Source organism: Gossypium arboreum, chromosome 7, assembly GCF_025698485.1.
Source record: "Gossypium arboreum isolate Shixiya-1 chromosome 7, ASM2569848v2, whole genome shotgun sequence".
Classification (NCBI taxonomy): Eukaryota; Viridiplantae; Streptophyta; class Magnoliopsida; order Malvales; family Malvaceae; genus Gossypium; species Gossypium arboreum.
The window spans coordinates 14,587,560-14,609,257 of NC_069076.1; the positions used below are offsets into that span (position 1 = coordinate 14,587,560).

At 31.4% G+C, this 21,698-nt stretch overlaps 2 protein-coding genes across 2 annotated transcripts; both read right to left on the minus strand.

The window, feature by feature from the left end:
- Window positions 1-8,288: 8,288 nt before the first annotated feature.
- LOC108468206 (2-oxoglutarate-dependent dioxygenase DAO-like) lies at window positions 8,289-9,879 on the minus strand. The gene is made up of 3 exons (XM_017769101.2): window positions 9,207-9,879; window positions 8,758-9,073; window positions 8,289-8,678 (listed from the first exon to the last, which is right to left on the minus strand). The coding sequence occupies exons 1-3, from the start codon at window positions 9,539-9,541 to the stop codon at window positions 8,436-8,438; spliced, it is 894 nt and encodes a 297-aa protein (XP_017624590.1). The 5' UTR covers window positions 9,542-9,879; the 3' UTR covers window positions 8,289-8,435.
- Window positions 9,880-11,202: 1,323 nt separating this feature from the next.
- Window positions 11,203-15,758, minus strand: LOC108455842 (probable U3 small nucleolar RNA-associated protein 7). The gene is made up of 7 exons (XM_017754406.2): window positions 15,489-15,758; window positions 15,313-15,402; window positions 15,050-15,182; window positions 14,747-14,865; window positions 13,543-13,610; window positions 13,151-13,199; window positions 11,203-12,615 (listed from the first exon to the last, which is right to left on the minus strand). The coding sequence occupies exons 1-7, from the start codon at window positions 15,570-15,572 to the stop codon at window positions 11,590-11,592; spliced, it is 1,569 nt and encodes a 522-aa protein (XP_017609895.1). The 5' UTR covers window positions 15,573-15,758; the 3' UTR covers window positions 11,203-11,589.
- Window positions 15,759-21,698: the final 5,940 nt, after the last annotated feature.

A 21,698-nucleotide genomic window follows, 5' to 3' on the forward strand; every position in this document is an offset into this window, starting at 1 on the left:
AAAAATTTCTTGGTCATTTGTTCCCATGTAATGATAGAACCTCGTGGTAGAGAGTTCAACCACTGTTTAGCCTTATTTCTCAATGAGAAGGGAAACAACTGAAGCCGAATGGCATCGTCAGAAATGCCATTAATCTTGAAAGTGTCACAGAATTCCAGAAAGTTGGTCAAATGAGTATTTGGATCTTCATCTTGCAAACCATCGAACTGAACAAATTGCTAAATCATTTGAATGGTGTTTGGCTTCAGTTTGATGTTATTCGCAGCAACAGTAGGTCTCACAATACTCGATTCAGTCCCAGTTAGAGTGAGCTTGGCATAATCGTACATAGTATGAGGAGCAGGATTCGGATTTGCAAGATTCACAGCAATCACGGAAGGTAGCTGATTATTCTGATTTACAGCCATCTCCTTAGAACGTCCTCTTGCACTTCCACTACACTTTGTTGACTCTGCCTCGCTTCTCTACGATTTCTATGAGCTATGCTTTCAATCTCACTTTCGAATACTAAAGGTCTTGACGGGTTTCTTCTAGTCATATACTAAAGGAACCTGCCAAAAGCAAACAAAAGAAAAATTAGAAAACAAAAATTAAACTAAAAACAAAAATAAAGTGCAATAAAGTAAAAATGGCTAAATTAATAAAAATAGTGTTCCTAATATTTTAATCCCCAGTAACAGTGCCAAAAACTTGATGAGTCACCAAACTAACTAAAATCTCGACAAAGGCAAGCGCACCTATCGAGTAGTAGTATTGCTATGGTGAGTAGGGAATATTGTATCCACGAGGACTAAAAGTACTAGTAATTACTAACTTTTTATTATCTAGCCGATAAGTAGAGGAATTGTTTTTAATCTAAAATTAACTAAACTAATTACTCAGAATGCGACAAAGAATAAAATGAGAAAATACTCGAATATAACCAAAGAGAAAGACAATACCCAGGGAAGATTCCACCTAGACTTCACTTATTATTCTGAATCTGAATTAGACGATTTATTAACTTGTGCCTTGATCTGTAGAAATCCCTAAATTATGTTATTATCTCTTTCGAGAGTAAGAACAACTGACTCTAGATTGATTAATTGAAATCTCTTCCTAATTAAAACCCCTATTGTCGCATTAACTCGATCTATGGATTCCCTTATTAGATTTGACTCTAATCTAGTAGATTTATGTTGCCTTATTTCTAGGATTGCATGCAACTCCACTCAATTATATCAGATCTAACAGGGGTTTTTGTTCCACTGAAATAAGCACATCAAACTTGAATTAATATCCTGAAAATATTAAAGCAAGAAATAAGCCTACATAATTGAGAACAAGAATAAAGTATTTATCATATAATTCAGAAAATCAAATAATAAGATTCATCTTAGGTTTCATCTTCCCTAGGTATCTGGGGAATTTAGTTCATAATCTAGGAAGGAAACATCTCAAAATTAGAATAACAACAAGACATAAGAAACCTAATAAAACTTCAAAGGAAATTTGAATGGAGATATTCAATTTTGAAGGAAATCTGCTTCAGAGTTGATTCTGGCGGCGTTCTTCGAGTAATTTCTTCGTTCTACTCTGCGTGCTCTCTTTAGTCCTCTTCTAATATGTATTTATAAACTTTAGAATGCTCAGAAACTCTAAAAATTAGGTTTTTTCGTGTAAAAGAGAAACAAGGTTTGAAATCGACACAAGCTGGCACATTGGCGTGTGGCCAGCCCGTGTGGAAGTGCCTAGGTCATGTGGTTCCTGAAAATAGCTCTTTTTGTCCGATTTTGGCCCTTTTTTTTGGCTCTTTTCACTTCCCTATGCTCATCTAAGTATAGAAAAATAAACTTAAAGGATTAGGAACATAAAATTCACTAATTCACATAATAAATCGTCCAAAAACATGCCAAGCATGAGATTAAAACATGTTACTTTTATAGTTTATTAGTTTTTGAGTTCCAAGTTTCTAGATTTTTAACGAAAGCGCGTAATTCCTTAAAACTCAACCGTAACATTTAAGTTGGATATGGAATGTTACACTTGCTTCTCATCCATGCCTACTAAAAGATTAAACTTTTTATTTTGATATGAAATTAGATTGTTGTATAATTAAGTTCCATCTTTTACTTCCATTAATTTATAATTATATACTTTAGATTTTGTTGATAGTTAAATTTTTTGTTTTTATGGTTCACATATAAATTTAAATTTTAACATATACTAAGACATTTGACTATTAAATATTTTGAAATTCGACTAAGTAAAATGTCAAGTAATTTTACCTCTTTATCAAAAGTTCATATTTTAAAGTTTTTCAAATTCTTTTACATTAGTGTGCTCCTTAGTATATATATATATATATATATATATATATATATATATATATATATATATATATATATATATTTAATTAGGGTCCGTATTTAGAATATATTGGTTGTGTATTTTTTCATAAATTTTAAAAATTGTCATATGCTTCTTTTTTAAAATATTTTTATACTCTTATAGGATGTCAACCCTAACACTTCTTATAGATATAAACAATTTACGGGCAAAGTACCAAATTAAATAAAATAAACAAATCAACAAATGCTATTCTTTCTTATTAGTATCAATGTTTTCATCTAACTTAATAAAGAAGTTTTTGAATACTTGCATTAATTGTTTCTGCTCTTGTACTATTGGGAATAACGTCCAACACTTGACGAAAGTCATCTCCAAAAATAAATATTTTTTCTGCAAAAATTTTATACCATCCATAATATCTCTGAAAGTTTGATGAACTATCAAATTTTTCAAAGGCAAATCTTTTCGCTGTGGATGTCTCATCTCATATGATTAGAGATACTCTTCATAATACCTCTATAGTTACATTCTATTTTACACAAATTACAAAAGTCTATTTCTTTAGATTTAATGGCAAAATTATTTGTGAATATATGGTTATCTCTCAAGCAATATTGTTGCAACTACTTTAAATGTTATAGTTAAGGCTATCACATGCATTAATTTTACATGTGCAATTAAAACTTGATAAAGAAATGGTTTTCTTGTACCTCTTGGTTCATAAAAAATAAAAATAAAACTTTTTCTTAAGTTAACTCTTTCAATTATAATATTAAATGTTATCATAATCTGAAAGACTAATTTGTAGTGATTCTATTGTAAATAATTTGTATTTTTATCTTTTGAGAAATTAATATGTAAAGAAGGTAAATCATAATGATGAATTATTTTATTCCTTTACTTGCAAATATATAAACAATTACAAAGGATTAAATAATATATAAAATAAATTTAAACTAAATAATCTTAAAATAAATTTGCATGGACAACCTTAAAATACTCTTAGATTGTCCATGCAAAATGAAATTAAAAATATCAAAAAAAAAAAAAAAGTTTAAGTAGGCTTATATTTAGCATTGTAGAAATATTGTACAAGTCAAATATAGTCTACCTTAAGCAAGTTGACCATTTTTATGCTCCTTTGTAATTTTTCCATTGTGGATTACATGTTATAGTTATAAACAAGATTTGTCTTATCAAATCTTTTTATCAAGATCATTGCATCATAATATACACACAGCATGTTTCTTGAACCACCATTAAAGCTTGAAGGGAGAACCACTCTCTTTCCATCTTGACTTCCTCTTACTTCTTTATTTGATATATTATCAACAATCCTTAATATATTTCTTCAAAATTTTAATTGTTTTACCTAGAGATAATCAATTCTGTTAGTTTTAATTTTAGTGTGTGACAATTTGATTATTATCGGTGTCGAAAAATACGATTTTAGAATTTCATCTCCATCAAAAGAATTCGTAAAATAATAAGAAGAAGATTTATAAAGTTAATACAAAAGTATAATCAAAAACAGTTGAGAAATTAAATCGAGACATATCGTTAATTAAGTTCAGGGACTAAATTTTTTGATATCAAACTCTTGCATTTGGGGTCATGAATGGGGTTAAATGAAGAGAGTAGATGTAGGCTTATGAATTATAATATTTAAGATTTTTCATTTCTAAGGCTGAGCTTTTAAAAACTCCTCTCAAGGGTTGAAGCTTTTTTTTTTTTTTTTAAGCTCTAATTAAAATAAAATTGTACCATAGTTATAATAGAAAATTGGACTAAATTGTGCTTTTTATAGAACATAAAAAGGATATTGAAAATAGTATAGGATTGTAAAGCATCGTAATAATCAAAATAATATTTAACTTTGTGTTATCTTTCAAAATGAGCATCAACTATAATATCTCTTTCAAATAAAATGTTTTGGAGTTTTCTCTTTTCTCATCAACCTATATAACAACTTGATCTGAAAATGAACAAATATCAGCTCGTTTATCAATATAAGCATTTTACCACAATATGAATTTTTAAAATTCTTCAAAACAAAATTTTATTCTCTTCAAGACTTCTCGAATTTTTATTAGTATTATAACAATTTTTTAGAGTTGTGTAACCTAAATCCCATCATTTGTTAAATAAACAAAATAAAGAGGCAAAATAGGAGGATCTGTGGGGGCGAGGAATAGAACTGGACTGAGGTTGCGACTGGGGGTATAGACCATGCCACACAAGTTGAATCCGTATAGGATTATACTTCTTTTATTAGACATTGATTATAATAGGGTTGTTTAACCATTAAATAGATGTAGTCAAACTTCTCTTGCATAATGCATTTTTTCAACATAGTGAATTTCTCTTCCTCTGCTCATGATTTTTCGCAATAAGGATTTTTCACATAAAATATGTGTGTGTACGTGTGTATGTGTGTGTGTTTTTTTTATTGTTTTACTATCATTCTTATTCTATTATCAACGCTTATTATAACACAACTTTTTCACTTAAACTTTCATTGTGTTGCAAATGAAAATATAATTAAAAATTATATAGAGTATTTTCATCTTGGACCAATGATGAATTATCATGGTATATTTGTTCTTGTGCTTGAAAAGTGAAGATACCTTATTTTGAACATGCAAAATATTTATCTAATTTAACACTAAAAGATGTGAATTAGAACATACTATTGTAGTATCTAATAGTGTTTTAAAATTTGAGCATGTCTTAAAAGAATGAAATAACTGTTGTGTATAAAAGTATTGAACTTTAATCGGTTTATATAAAGAGTATATAATGTTTATCCTTACAAAAGAGTTTCAAAGAAATTAATAATTGATGCATTTGCTTATCTAAATTAAAAGTTGATATATCACTAACATAGAATGCTATGTAAAGATGATAAAGCTAAGCATATCCACTTTGCCTTTCTTGCTTCCATTAAATTGATATAATGAGACATTGTAATGAATGATGGGTCTTTTAACTTTTCTTAAATATTGATTGTATGAATAAGGAAAGAGCAAGAGTAGAGGCATAGTTTGGACTGTAGAATTTTGGCAACCATGCATCTCTTTTTCCTTTTTATTGCTAATGTGAAAGTATTGAAATTGAAGTCAACAAACAAAGACAACAGAAAATTACAATATTAATTTTTTATGAATGTTTTTAACTTTCAAATTTAATGCAAAAAATAAAATAAAATTTTCATAAAAAGATCTCCAGTTCTTCACATTAAATCAATTTATAAGAATTTTTGTATTTTTTAACCCTTGTACAAAAGCGAATCTAAGGGACTGGTAGGAGCCCAGCTCCCCAAAATAAAAAAATTACTATTTAGACCTTTTAAAATTTTAAATTAATAAAGGTAAAATTACACTTTGCCCCTCCTAAATTTATAAAAATTTAATTTAATCATTTAAAATTATAGAGATATAGACTATAAAATAAAATAAAATCTCATTCGTCCCTCCTAAAAAATTGTTCGACTTCACCTCTACCCCTGTAATAATTTGTTCCATTTTTGTGAAGCCAACTTTTTAAAATATTGTCTTTGATTTTTTAAAATTATATTGTAATGTATTTTAAATTATTTATTTTAATTACTCATTTAAATAATTTAAGCTATTTATTTAAAAGAATAAATAAATTATATAATAAGTTGATTTAGGGTAAATTTCACATTAAGTAAAATATATTAAAATTTAGATATTATTAAAATATATATAAAATGTAGTAGAAAATACATCTTTAAATTTCATTATTATGGTTGCATTTATATTCAAACACTTATTTTACTAATGATTTTAATCTCATTATTATAATAATTAATCAGATCACTGTTATTTTTATTTTAATATCATCGGAGTTAACCTTAACGCAAATTTAAAAAGTATTTAAATGAAAAAATAAGAGTGACATTTGTATTGGATGTACTGTAAAATTTACCTTACTTTTTACCACTAATCAACAAATCAAACAGGTAAAATAAAGATAAAAATAATCTACTGATCCAAAATTCTGACTGGACTTTCCTTTCGAAGGTAATTCCAACAATGGCTATTAATGCCATACTAATTTCGATAATATTATTCATATACCAATATGATATATATAAAAGGTAATCAAAATATAATATAAAATCTAAAAAATGTAATTACACAAAATGACTAATATGTAAAACAAAAATTAGTATATCAAAATTTTATGAAAAACATATATATAAATAACGTATTTCAATATATATATATAACATGATTATTTATATATCTAGATTAAATTTTAAAATTTTAATATGGAATTTCTTATATATATCAAAATATTAAAAATATTTTAAAGTCACTTTTAACAATCCTAAAGATATGTGTGTTGGGGAGTGAGGTCCAAGTGGGAGATTATTGAAATATATGTACATAAAGTATATGTTGTAAAAATAATTATATATTATTATTTACTATTATAAAAGGTTAGTCCAAATTAAAGGTGATTTGATATGGTTAAAATTTATTTAATTTTAATTATTAAATAAAGTATGAGTCAAATATGTGTAAATACTCTAATAACTAATTTCTAATAGATGATCAATTCAAAACAATTCTTGGTGATGAAGAGTTGATTAAAAATTAAGATTAATGTATAAAAATTATATATTAGTGTTATGGTCCTTAAATTATACATCCGTAATTTTTTGACATTTTATCTTCCAAAAGAGTCACATTCTCTAAAATATGCTCATAAATAAAGAAAATGTGAACATTTTTAAGTATGCTTTTTCAATTTAAAGATTTAAGAAAATTATGGGTAAAAATTAAGATTGTATAGAAAATATACACGTGGTCCATAAATATATGCTAGTATAAATATCTTATTCCATTAATATGAAATTTGTTTTCCTAACAAAGGACATAGTTTGAAAATAAATAAACATAAATAATAAAAATTGAATTTGTTATGTTATCTATCGACCCACCATCTAATTGGGTACTGAACCACACTCTACATGATTCTTACTTTGGGTTGGTATGTAAGGTATTCATACATTTCTATGAGACCGCATGATGTGGGTTTGCACTATCATATAAGCAAACCTACATCGTATAAACACGCGTTAATTTTAAAATAGGGTATGTATCAAAATACATAAGAATTTACCTATAATATTATATTTATAAACAGTAATTATATCGTATAAATATATAGTTTAACCCATATGAAGGAGAGACAAATAGCAATAGTCAACAGAATTCAAAATTTACAAAATATTTAATGAAATAATTGGATGAAGCCTTGGATTTAATTAAACCTACTTTTTCCTGCTGCGTAATTTAGCCGCATTTATAAACAAATACAAGATTAATATAACTTGTACAATGCTTAGCTAACAAACAGTATCACTTTTTTGAAGGTCAATAGCAACAAAATCTGTTCAAATCTTGAGATCATAAGGGATTATATTTTGACTCTTCTATTAAAAATATAAGTAAAATAATTATTATATATTAGATTAAAGAGTAATTGATCATTCTATTAAAAAATTTATCCATTTTTATTGTTAAAAGATTTTCATCATCAATAGCAACAAAATATGTTCAAGTCTTGCCACAATTTGCAATTTACCCCTTCTACTAAAAAATGAACAATTAATCCCAGTACATTAGATTAAAAAATAAATTGATCATTTTAAGAATTTTATCCATTTCTACAGCTAAAAATTGATCTTCATACATTGACATAAAGTACACATAACATACCACAAGTCACTATTTGATTATTCAATTAGTCGCGTCAATCTTTTTTTTTAATCAGAAGGAGCAAAATACAAAGTCATGATACATTTACCTCTTGCCACATCTTAGAGATTTTAAGGCCAATCTGAAAATTTTAGGTCCAATTTCTCCGCAAAAATGCAAATCCGGAGGTTCAGGCAACCCCTTTTGCAATGGAATATACAGTCATTATATGTTGGAAATGAGTATGGACTATTTTTACTTTTTACTTCATTTCTAGGGAAATTCAAATTCATGCTTTATTCATCAAACAAAGGGTAGAAGGGGAGGACTTTCATTACATTGCAATATGCTTTACACAATCTTTCTTTGAGATCAGGTACGAACAAGTGCAAGAGCCTCACCAGCTTGCAATTTCGTCGACAGCCGCAGCTTCCTGTACTCCTCGTACGTGAACGAGTTGTAAAGTCGCGGGTGGTCCGAATCCACCAGTTCCGGTGGCGGATCCACCGCTTCCTCTTTCGGTCCCAAGAGGAACGTGGCGATCGACACTCTAGTTTTCGCCTCCTTGCATTGCACTCTATGCTTCACCGTGTGTAACCTTCCATTGCTCCATACCTGAATCAGAATCAACAACAAGATTACGACACGAGAATACACGAACTGCCACATCTAAAGAAAGGGATGATTAGCTCACCGTGGCCATATCCCCAAGATTGACAAGGAGGCTGCCAGGCAAGGGATCAACAGCTACAAATTCACCAGATTTGTCCATCACTTCAAGTCCACCAACATTCTCATCGTCTTGAAGTATTGTTAAGAAGCCAGAATCAGTGTGTAATTGGACCCCAGCCGAGCCTACAGATTGAGGGGTGAAATGGTACTTATTTATCCTAAATTGGCAAGGCCATTCCTTGCAGTAATCACCCTTCAATCCCATACTCTCTGCTATTTTTCCACCTATATCCATGATTACCTCATGTATTGCTTTAGCATACTTCGCTACTGTGTCTCTGGGTCAATATAAATCAAACCGAATTTCATTTGAACATGTCGAATCATATGAACTTCAAATTGGGTATTCAAAATCTAAAATCGAACAAGAACAATCCCATGTAGACAAAATCAAAAGGAGGGGGGGCAGACCTTTGTGAAGGAGAGGCATCCAACTGAGAGCAGAAGGTATGAATAGCCTGGGAGGAGGCCATATCATAGAGACCCAATGCTTCATAAAGAGGGTTTTTAGGACTGGGAGCCCAATAACCACTGCCGGCAATGACATCGACGTTGTTTTGCTTGATTTGGATGGGGAGGTCAAGCAATGATCTCACAACTTTCTTCATTTCCTGCATCAATTCAAAAGGGATGTTGTGGTTGACTACCCTGAAACAACCCCATTCTTCAGATGATCGCCTTAGTTTCTCATACTGTGCTGGAAAATCTGAAAGATCAATGGTTGGAATACTCTGGGTTTTATCCATTTTTTTTTTCACTCACTTTCCTCTGCTTATTTCAATTCTTCATATGGGAACTGATAATAGCTTTTATATATTATAAGGGTTATTAAGTATTGTTGAGCCTTGGTTAATGCTGAAAGTGGGGGATTGAGCTAGCAGCAACGGGACAGCTTTTAGCTTCTTCTTCCGACAAAGTGAGGCAATTTACCAAGAAAAAACAAGGAAATCCACGACATAGTGTTTGGATTGAAAGCAATGGCAAATTGGCAATGGTATACAAAGATGGAGATGAGTCCAAAAAGAAGAAAGAAAATAATAATAATAATAATGGGTGTAAGTGCATGATCCAAAACCCAATCATGTTTTTCACGTTTCCATTTTCTGGTAAGATATTTTGCCAAACCAATACGCAACTCAAAGATAAGAGTTATGTTTCAACAAAAGCCGTGTTTATCGGTATATAAGAAAGAAAAAAAAAAATTCAAACATTCAATTAAGTGCCAGCCAGCAAACTGTTCTTTTAAGAAATCAAATTCAACGTATAATTTTTTAATTATAATATTTAAAATTACTTATAATTCATTTTAAATTTTAAGTAGAAAAATAATATATTTTAATACACTTAAATTCAAGTCTTTTACTTAAACAATAATATTGATGTCAACTAAATTAAGGCTTAAAATTATTTAGTAATATTTTTAAAAATACTTTTAGGTAAAAAACACTTTTAAATTAAAGCTAAAATTTTTGTCAAAAATATTTTTCCAAAGAAATTTTTTTTGTATTTTTACTTAAAAGTTTTTTTGTTCTAAGTGTGCTTCTAAGAAGTAATGCTAAACTGACTTTTAGTTTAACATTACTTCTCAAAAGTGTTTAGGGTCAAAAGTGCTTCTGCCAAAATAATATTAAACAGACAACTTCCAACATCGAAAGTGTTTAAAAATACTTTTGAATTCGAAAATAAAAACAATTTTTTAATTTTTACTTTTGGCAAAAGTATTTTTAAGAATAAAAGATAATTTTAACTATTATAAAATATTTTATATAATATTTATATTGAGTATATAATCACCTTACTATTGAAATTTATTTTAAATATATAATATTATATATTTAAATTTTTATTGATTATATTTTAAATGTTAAAATATAATTTATATATTCAAATTAAATTTTATAAAAATTAGTATTAATTGTTTAAAAATATTTAAAATTTATATTTTATATATTAAAATATTAAAAATTATTTTATATTCTTACTAAAATATCATAATATTAACTAAAAATACATATTTATTACATTATTATCATCATGTCTAAAATAAACATTTTATTTTTCAAGAGTAATCTTCAAAATTATTTTTTCACAACACTTTTAAAAATACTTCTAAAAATTAATACTAAACTATCCTAAGAATCAATTGACAGCATACAACATTTATTATAAAAATCTACCAATTCATACTAATAGGTGATCAAATTAATCAAACTATCCATTTCTAATCTAATCAATTTTTCTAATTTAATTAAATAATTTATAAAAAAATCATCGATAATTTAACCAATAATCTGTTCATACCCCTTCATAAATCATCATTATGTTCAACCCTTACTCCAAATTATAGCCCGATCGGTCCGGTGTTGTTCTAAAAAGAGTGCCCTAACCTCGAAGCACTCGGGAGACGTTAATATTGAACCACCCAAACTCTATTTCAAACTATAATACTGAAACATAACTCAAATCCACCGCTAGAATGATATAAATACAATCTCAACTCAAAATACCATGAAAAAAGTACGAACAAATACCCAAAGCCAATTCTCAACACGAGATTTAAAAACCAGTTTTCTGGCATTCATTCTACAAGATACAAGTTCCATGCTAAAACACAACAAAATTAAGCAAATTCTAGCTTCCTTTTCTGTATGTATAGAACAGTGAGAATACACTTCAATGGTGCCTACCTCTACCTGGCTTCAATTCTTCTTTAGGTCAGATAAGCACAAAATTGTGGGAAAGACGAAAACAGGTTGATCTTCTAGAAAGGCTAATGCAATCGTATCAAAGATAATTAAGCTGCTTTCTGACGAACAAACCGCTGTAAACTTTTCGGCATTTCAGTTTCCGGATTGGTTTTCTGCTTCTTTCTAGACCTTTCATGTTCCTGTATTTGTTGTTCCAAGAACGGTTTCTTGGCTCTTTCAATCATCTCTTGTCTCTTCTTTGCTCTCTTACTCGGCTTGTTCCTTCCCTTTGTTTTCTTTTTAAAGTCGGTATCCTTTGCAGTTTCAATGGCAGCTTCCATTTCAGCTTCTATCTCCTTCTTCGTTGGCTTCTCTTTCTTTTGTGGTGCTCTCACTGTACCAACCTTGGTTGGGTCCAACATTATTGTTTCGGGTGGAAGCTTGTCGAGCAGAGAGTGCACTTCCTTCTCTCGCCTCTGTTTAGATGTTTCGAATGGGTTTGCCACCCAAGAATCAAAGTTGGGTTCCCCGGATCCTGGAATAAGAATACTAGACCAACCCATGGAGTGTCCTATCCCCAAAACATCTTCATACGGTCGAAACAAAACTTTCCCTACCTGGTAACCTTTAGCCATAGAATGAGTCATATAACTATTATAATTCTGAGATCCAGAAAAATCAGCTAAAATTTTTATAAATGATCCAGTTCCGGCAGCAAGCAAGCCTTTCTGACTGAAATTCAAGGTCTTTGCATGACCTGGCATTGTTTGAATAACCTCAAACTTCCTCAAGTCCCAAATCTTGATTTTATTTTCTTTCCCAGATGTAGCCATGAGATGCCCATTTGGATGGAACGCCAATGATGAGACAGGTCCAGGATGGCATAGCATCTTTACAAGTGGGACAGAACTGGTGGGCTTCCACATGGTTACTGTACCACTAGAATGACCCAATGCAACAACTCCGTTAAATGGATTGACCTGCATAACATCAGTGCGGCCTAAACCAGTCCGGAAATTGCCTACCATCTCACCCATTGTAACATCCTGATAATGAAGCTGCCCAAATTTGTTTATTGATGCCAAGAGAAAGTGGTTTTTCAGAAACTGGAGTCTTAGTACTGCACCGTGTTCCTGAAAAAAATCTTGTAACTCAGTCTGCTTAATGCATAAACAGTAAACTTCACAACCAAGAAAGAATGAATTGCTAACAATGAACTCAAACCCCGAAATAGCTAAAGGATTTTGGTAGCTTATTCAAAGAATCATGATCTGATTTAATGAGCCCATGAATTATCTAAACTGCAGAATAAACAGCTAGGCCCAATAATTATCTAAACCACAGAATAAACAGTAGCCTCATACTTCATAAGCTTGGGCATGCAACAGAGAAACAGAAAAGGATAATATGGGCTAAAGAGAAGAAATTTTTAAGTTTCTAGGAGAACAGTGTAAGCTATAGGGTAAAGGGAGCTGGAACAACAAGTTCAGGTATAATACAAACCTCACCAAAGCTTTTAATCTTCTTACAGTTTAACAAAGAAAAATATAAAAAAATAGGTGAAACAGAATAGCAATTTAACTAGTTTCTAGAAGATGATACATGACTTAACACCATGCACATATAGCAGCTAATTAAGTAGCAGTGTTCATAGAAAGGTACACTGACCTTTAAACAATGGAGCTCAGTTCCATCACGATTATAAATATAAGGGTACCTACAATAATAAGCACCTTAGCTGCATTACTCCAATAAAGCTCTGAAGGGCTGTCATTAGCAGCATGTATTTTTCATACTGATGACATAATAATAGAAATATGGCAACATTAATAGATGGAACATAAATTTTAAATAGGTATAACTGATGAAGATAAATGATTTGCTTCCATAAGACAGCGTTACATCCAACAGACAGCAGCCCTATGTCCAGGCACATGCACCACTAATCATAAAGATCATGAGATGCACACTCGGTGCAGATGCAAACACAAGGTTTGTTCTTTGTTTTTTTATTTTTTGTGACAAAATGAAATTTTCACTGCAAATACGAGAAGGCTTACTTTTTCTGAGCAACAGCAAAAAAGAGTTCATTATGCAAGTACACTACATCCCGTACTGTTTCTTTAACCTGAACAAAAAGAACAAGCAATTATATGTAAATCAAATTAATGCTTTAGTGATGGACAGAAAAATATTACCACTTCTGTCAAATCCATGCCATACAATTAATTTTGAGTAAGAGACTAACATTAAGCATTAACTATAATCTGAAATACAAGAATAAAGTATAAATTGCAAATAACCATTTCAATTATGATTGATTATATACTCCCACCTAATTATATGATAATGTTTGCTAATAAAATAATATTAGCAATAACATCCCAGGAAAGAATCCTGCAGCAGTAAATCAAGTTTATTGATCACTTATATAACATTGAAAGCATGTGACCAATGTTCTACTTTCCTCCAACTTGCAGAATTCTTAGGCACCTTGGGATGCTACCTGACTGAGGACTTAGACTAACAAAAAGCAATGACAAGACAGATGCACATTCAAACATGACAAAATTAGCCTCCATCCTTTTGAATTTATTTGTCTATAAAATATATAATCATGAATGAACAACAAAATCACAGTTATTAATGTTCACCACGACTACTATCTTAGGTCCTCTATAACAAAATTACAGCTGGATATTCAGATTCTCATAACGAGATGATGCCACAGATATAGCATGGTTGCCCAATATAAGAGCAAGAGAATGAACCAATGGACCTTGCACTAGAAAATAAGACACTCAGATTCAAATGAACTTATCGGCTGTAGGTTTTAATGAGATTAAGTTCAGTCTACTAAATTTTAGATTCCTCCAACAGAGACCTATTTGAAATTTTGATCCATACTATCATTTTCTTAAGCTAAATATTGCTAACAAAGCCTTATGCAAATGGGTGGAATGAGAAAAAAACATGTATCACATGCATTTGTCTTGTAAAATGAATTGTAAGAAAAGTTGCTCCACACAACACCCATCTTCAAGAACAGACATTAAATTGAAATCACAGAACAACCCCATATTTTAAACACTACGGTAAAACTCAACACCAAGCTGATTTAGGTCAAAGCATGGGTGAATTTTCTTATAAATAACATTAAAATTGGGAACTTTCAAAATGCAAAATCAGACAATATCACTATATGCACAAGAAACAGCATCCCCTTCAACTACAAAATTTGATTTTTGCTGGAGCAGTGCATACCTGAATCTCCTTAATTAGGTTTAATGTCTTCATATCAACAATAGCCAGATGGCCCTTACGTCCAGCGGCTGCCATATACCGACCATTTGAGGTGAAATCTAGAGTGTAAGGACCAAGTTCTGCACATGTAGACAGAATCTAAATGAGTACATTAAAACCAAATAGAACTTAAAACAAGTTAAAATCAACATCTAATTTGCTGACTGATTGCTTATTTTATCTCGTAATCTAGCATATAATCCTTAGTCTAAACCACTAAAACCTTGTCTATAAAACGAATTATGAACATTAGAGAGTAGGCACCTGGTAAAACAATATCATACTGGTTCTTCGAGCTTGAGATATCAATCTCACGAGCAATGGATTCTTGCTTGATCCTCCATGTCTTCTCAATACCTTCTGCCTCCAAATAACCACCCTCACTTGGCAAAAGCCACTAAAAAACCAAAAATAAAAAATAAAAAAAATGAAGCAAATTTAATATTAAGAAGAATTAAAATACACAAAGACAATTAAATTAAGAAATAAAAAAGAACCCATTGCTCAAAAGGGAAGCTCAAACTCACTTTCTCAATCTTGGCAGCAGTTTTCGCAGATTTTCCATACAAATCTTCTCTTACAGCAAGCTGGCCCTTTAGTTTCTTGTCCTTTAATCCCTGCAGAAAATAAACGAAAAAAATTAACAAAGAAAAAATTCATAAAAATAAGTAAAATCCTATAAACAAACACAAACATTGATTACCTCCAAATTTGCAGCTTCTCCTCTAAGATACTTCTTCACTTTTTCGTCCATCTCATCATCGTTATTCTCCTTTTTAGCACCCATTATGAAGAAAAATAATCCCAATGACAACCTGACTGTTGCAGAGTGTCGGTCGGCAGAAGCAGCGGCTGAGGATAGCTGGAAAAGAAGAGGAAGTCGGCAGAGGCAAATATAAGGGTAAGGGTATTTTGTTTAATTTTAAATAGTTATGTGGGTTGGGCTTTTGTAAATGGTTATTTATGGTATTTGGATACAAGTTTGTTATTGATTGGGTTTAGGGTTTAAATTAAAGTTTATATAATGTACGTTTAATTCTATTATTGACGTTAGGTCAAAATTTGTCCTGAATTTGGGTTTGGTTAAACTTGTAGATTTAATTTATGTTTTTCGATTTGTTCATTTTTAATTTTTATATCTTTGAATTGGGTAAACTACATTGCACGTTATTTAATTATGTTTATATATATTTTTTGGTCATTCAACTTTTAAAATTTTTAAAATAATCATCCAACTAATTGAGTGTGTACTTTTAAGCCCTTTTCCATTAAGTGTTATTGAGTATTTGACAGAATGGTGAGGTGAAGTCCAAAATTTGATATAATAAAAAATTTAAAGGGTATCTATTTAGTTAATATATTTTACTCTTTTTTTTATGAATTACAAGATGATAACAGTAATATGACTGGCCTAATTTGATCTCAAACTATATCCAAAACAATAAACATATTGACTATCAAACTAACCCACATAGTTCAAAATATATGCTTTCTCATATATTTATATATGCTATCTCCATGTCTAGAATATATATATATATATATATAAATATATGTGAAGTTAGTAGTAATAAAAAGTAATAAAAGTTTGCATTAAAGAATAGTAAGTACTTGCCAATACAAGTCTTACTTTATTTTTTAATGTTTATATTATTACATTTCCTATTCTTAGTAGAGATTTTCCTATCATCAACATTTTGATTTTTCTAATGGAAAAGGCAAAATCTTCAAAAAGAGAGACAAATCACCGAATTTAGACAAAAAAATGTTCATATTACATTCCTTTACATAATTGATATTTTTTTAACCACTGTTTCATTTCACATGTAAAAGGGTCAATCTTCTTTTAAGAGACTGCTTTTTAAATTCTTCGTTGACCCAATTGGTCCCTACAAGGAAAAGCTTGAAAATTATTTGAAGGAGAAAACAATAATTCTTTGAATATTAAAGGTTTAATGTAATAGAATTGTTTTCTTTTATTGAATTTTATGGATATGTTAAATATATAATTTTGTATATATATATATATATATATATGTTGTTTTAAACAATTATTACTAATTACATATTACTTTCTACCCAAAATATGTATTTATATATATATATATATATAAAGAGTTAGGATCAGTTTGAGATAATTTGTAATGTTGAAGCTTAACTTTTTTAATTACGTCTAAATTGACATAATATGTAAAAATTAATGGCTAAATTTGTTATTATACTAATTTTTGGATTGCCATCTCACCCTTCCGTCAAATACTTGACAACTCTTGATGGAAATGGACCAAAAACAACAAACTTGATAAGTTGGGTGACCATTTTGAAAGTTTTAAAAGTTGAGTGATAAAAAAAGACATCTAAGCATAGTTGAGTGAACTGTAGTGTAGTTTACCCTTTTAAATTTGAAATTTTAATCTTGACAAAAAATGACCGTTATTAAATTCATTATTTGCCTTTTTTTTTTAGAGCAATATGTGAAAATAACAAACTAACATGACATTACACATGTGATGATATATTTGTAGTATAAGATTTTGAAAATAGAAAAACTTAATGTAACACCCCTAACCCATCTCCGTTGCCAGATTAGGGTTACAAAGTATTACAGTACAATTAGAAACAATTAACTTCAATCATATACAATTAATCAAAATTAATAATAGCATTCAAATATGCATTTTAATTAAAATAAGGATACACTTACGAGCCATAAAACTAAGCCTACGGACCCTAAAAATAATTCGGGAGCATTCGGGGATAATTTTGAAACAAAATAGAATATTTTGGGGTATATTGAAAAAAATTTCGAAAACAGGGGCCACACGATGATGTGACATAGTCTAGGCCGTGTGGTTTAAAAAACATGATCGTGTGGCCAATCGTGTACAATTTGTAGTATGGGACACATGGTCGTGCCCCAGCCCGTCTGTTCGTCTATGCGAGTAATCAAAATAGGGTCGCACGGCCGTGTCGTAGGCCGTGTGTGCATACGAAATTTGGTCACAGGTCATGCCATCAGGCCATGTAACTCTTTGAGATCGCGTGTGTAACACCCCGAACCCGAGACCGTCGCCGGAGTCGAACGCGAGGTGTTAACAGACTTCAACCCACTTATTGACAATTTTCAGACAAGCTGCCAATCTGAGTACTAGTCGCTCCAAAATTCATAACTTGAGTTTTACAACTCGAAAATCAGTTCCGTAAATTTTTCCTGAAACTAGACTCATATGTCCATCTACATATTTTTTCTAGAATTTTGGTCGAGCCAATTAGTACAGTTTATTAGTTAAAGTCTCGCCTGTTGTAGGGATCGACTACACTGACCTTTGTGCGTTACGAATTGGATATCTCCCTGTACAGGGCTTCAATACTAATGCCGTTTGTTTCTATAGAAACTAGACTCAGAGAGGAATCTACACATATATGGAATGACTCCTAATTATCTCTGGTTAATTTACAATGATTTTCCAAAGTTGGAACAGGGGATCCAGAAACCGTTCTGGCCCTATTTCACAAGAACTTTAAAATCTGTTAACTTATAACTCATATGACCATTTCGTTTCTTCCATATGAAAGTAGATTCATCAAGGTACACTTACATAATTTATTTGCTATTTAATACCATTCCTACTATTTTTAGTGATTTTTCACATCCACGTCACTGCTGCTGTCAGCATCTGCCTTTAGTAGGCTTTACCTATTTCATACTTTCCATGATTCAATTGGCCCTTTTACATACATAGCACAAAGCGTGATCATGATTAACCATTCCAATGGCTAATCGTTTCAAAATAATTCCATACCTCATAAGGGTCAACATACAAACGATTATAGTTCTATGCTAAAAACGATATAAGCCATTTTCGCATGGCTATCCAAGTTTACACAAACCGGAAGGTACATGACCTTCAACAAAGGATGGTCCTATACATGCCATTTCAAAGTTCAACCAAAATTTGTACCAAAATGGGGCTTCGATAGTGTGGATGACTTCGACTTCTTTGATCCCGAATCCGATAGCTAACGAGCGAAACCTATAAAACAGAGAGCCAAAGCAACGGGTAAGCATTTTAATGCTTAGTAAGTCTCAAGCAATGAAATCAGCTTTGACTAAGGTATTTTATTCACATGGCTAATTTAACCACTTTACTAATTCACATTCCCATACTCATACTTATTTCACATCACCGACCCTTATGTTCATACACAAAAGAACAACTTAGCCCAAGGCCGGTAGCTCGTTATCAACTTAGCGATACTTACTTGTAAGAATTCAATTAGTACAAGCACATACAAACATACCTCATTGCTGGAATTTTCACAAGTGTATAAGCTGAAATTTTCACAGCAAGATTGCTCACTTCCGAATCACATACTTTCGGGATTTAACCGGATATAGCGACTCGCACGATTGCCTTCGGGTCATAACCCGGATTTGGTGACTTGCACAAAGGCCTTCGGGTCTTAGCCCGGATATATCAACTCGCACGAATGCCTTCGGTCTTAGCCCGATATATCAACTCGCATACGAATGCCTTCGGTCTTAGCCCGGATATATCAACTCGCATACGAATGCCTTCGGTCTTAGCCCGGATATATTTCCAATGTTCACTTACATATATATCAATATTCAAGACACGTCCATAGTTCATTTTCGTTATTAAAGCTCTAACACAAAATATCTATCAACCTTTACTATTTCGCTCAATGGCCACACAAACAAGGAGCATAATTTTGATATAATTCAAGTAGGGTCATCACTCAAGACTTACCTCGGATGTTGTCGAGCGATTTAAATGACTATTCAACTACTTTTTCCTTCCCTTTATCGGATTTAGCTCCCTTTGCTCTTGAGCTAATTCACACAAATTTAACTTATTAAAATCTCATCATGATAGCTTATGGCCGAATATGACAAGGAGTGTAAATGGTCATATGGCCATCCTTTAGCTCAAATACACAATGGTCATGCACATTTTACATCACAACAAGCAATTCAATACATTCAAACATCAACGTGAAGTTCAAAGTACTTGGCCCTTATATACATTAGGCATCAAAGTTGCATATGTACGAAATCATAAATCGAACTCAACACATTAGTTAATATTCCTCTTAGCGAATTTTCTAAGCCAAGAATAGGCATCAATATGCTTGCCTCAAACCGAATGCATGCACACTAATTACCCTCATGTGGCCGAATATACACTTAATACCACACAAAAAAACAGCATACATTTTACTACTAACACATTACATATCGTAATTCATTGCACATCTCTTATTTACTTCATAATCAACACATCATCACAAGCAAATATACACTTTGAATTAGTATATATGTCATACCAATCCATCATGTGCAAACATATATTCATGTAGGTGCAAGGGCGAATTCTCAAGTGGCTTATATCCAAATATATACACATTTCCAAAGCTTAAATCTTACTTACCATGCAACATGCATGAATTATACTTATGGATATATCATGGCGAATACCACAACACCACACCATTTCAATTTGGTCATGGTGAAACAAAGAACTTAGTATCTCATTCAAAAAAATGCTAAAAGAAAATCTAAGAATCTTCAATCCTCCATCACATGTATCACTTTCAAGCTTGTTATTTAACATGCAATGGCATTAACACCACATTCACTTTGGCGAATTTCATTCCCATGACATAACAAGGATTTGAACCATGGGCTAACAAGAACATTAAGCTAGCAACTAAAAACATGCATGAACCTCAAACATACCTTAATCTTGATGCAAGTTTAGCCAACCTCTTCCTAATCCTCTTCCAAACCAAGTATGAAGCAAAACTCCTTCCTTATCCTTAGTATTTTCGGCCAACAAGAGAGTGAAAAGAGATGAACAAATTTTTTCTTTCTTCCTTTAGGACATTCGCCAAGCTATGGAGGAAGATGGACACTTTTTTTTTTTTGTTTCTCATCTACTAACATTAATTGTTTATTCCATACCCTTATTTTATTCTTTCCATCATAACCCATTTACCAAACATGTTTCATGACATGATTTTTGCCCATAAATCCTTGTCATGGCCGGCCACTAGCTATGGGGGAAATTTGACATGCAAGTCCATTGTTTTGCATGCATCCTTTAATTAGTCATCACACATTTCCCTCATACTTTCAAAGTTTATTACTAGGTCCTTTCTAGTGAAATTCACATCTATAATTCTAAATCAAAGCATAAAAATATCACACATGAGTTAACACATTATAGGCAATAAAATAAATATTAAATTATTTTTATGCCTTGGTTTTGTGGTCCCGAAACCACATTTCGACTAGGGTCGTTTAAGGTCATCACAACTCTCCCCACTTTAGAAATTTTCGTCCCGAAAATCTTACCGTAAATAGGTTTGGATATTGCTCTTTCATAGAGTTCTCGGGTTCCCAAGTAGCTTCTTCTATCCCGTGTTTGAGCCATAACACTTTCACTAGCGGAACCCTTTTGTTTCGCAACTCTTTCATTTCACGAGCTAGGATACGAATCGGTTCTTCTTCATAACTCATATCGGCTTGAATTTCAACCTCGGCGGACTAATTACGTGCGACGGATCGATCTATAGCGTCAAGCATTGAAACATGGAAGACGTTGAATCTTTTCAAGTTCGGGGCAAGATCAAACGATATGAATCGGGCCAACTCGTTCGGAGATTTCAGACGCCCAATGAATCTCGGCTCAACTTGCCCTTACGGCCGAATCTGAGTATCTTTTTCCACGGCGAAACTTTAAGAAACACTTTATCTCCCACGATACTCAATGTCCTTTCGTTTCAAATCCGCATACGATTTCGACGATCGGAGGCTATCTTGATTTTCACGGATTACTTTTACTTTCATTCAGCATCTTTAATCAAATCCACTCCAAAATTTTGTTCT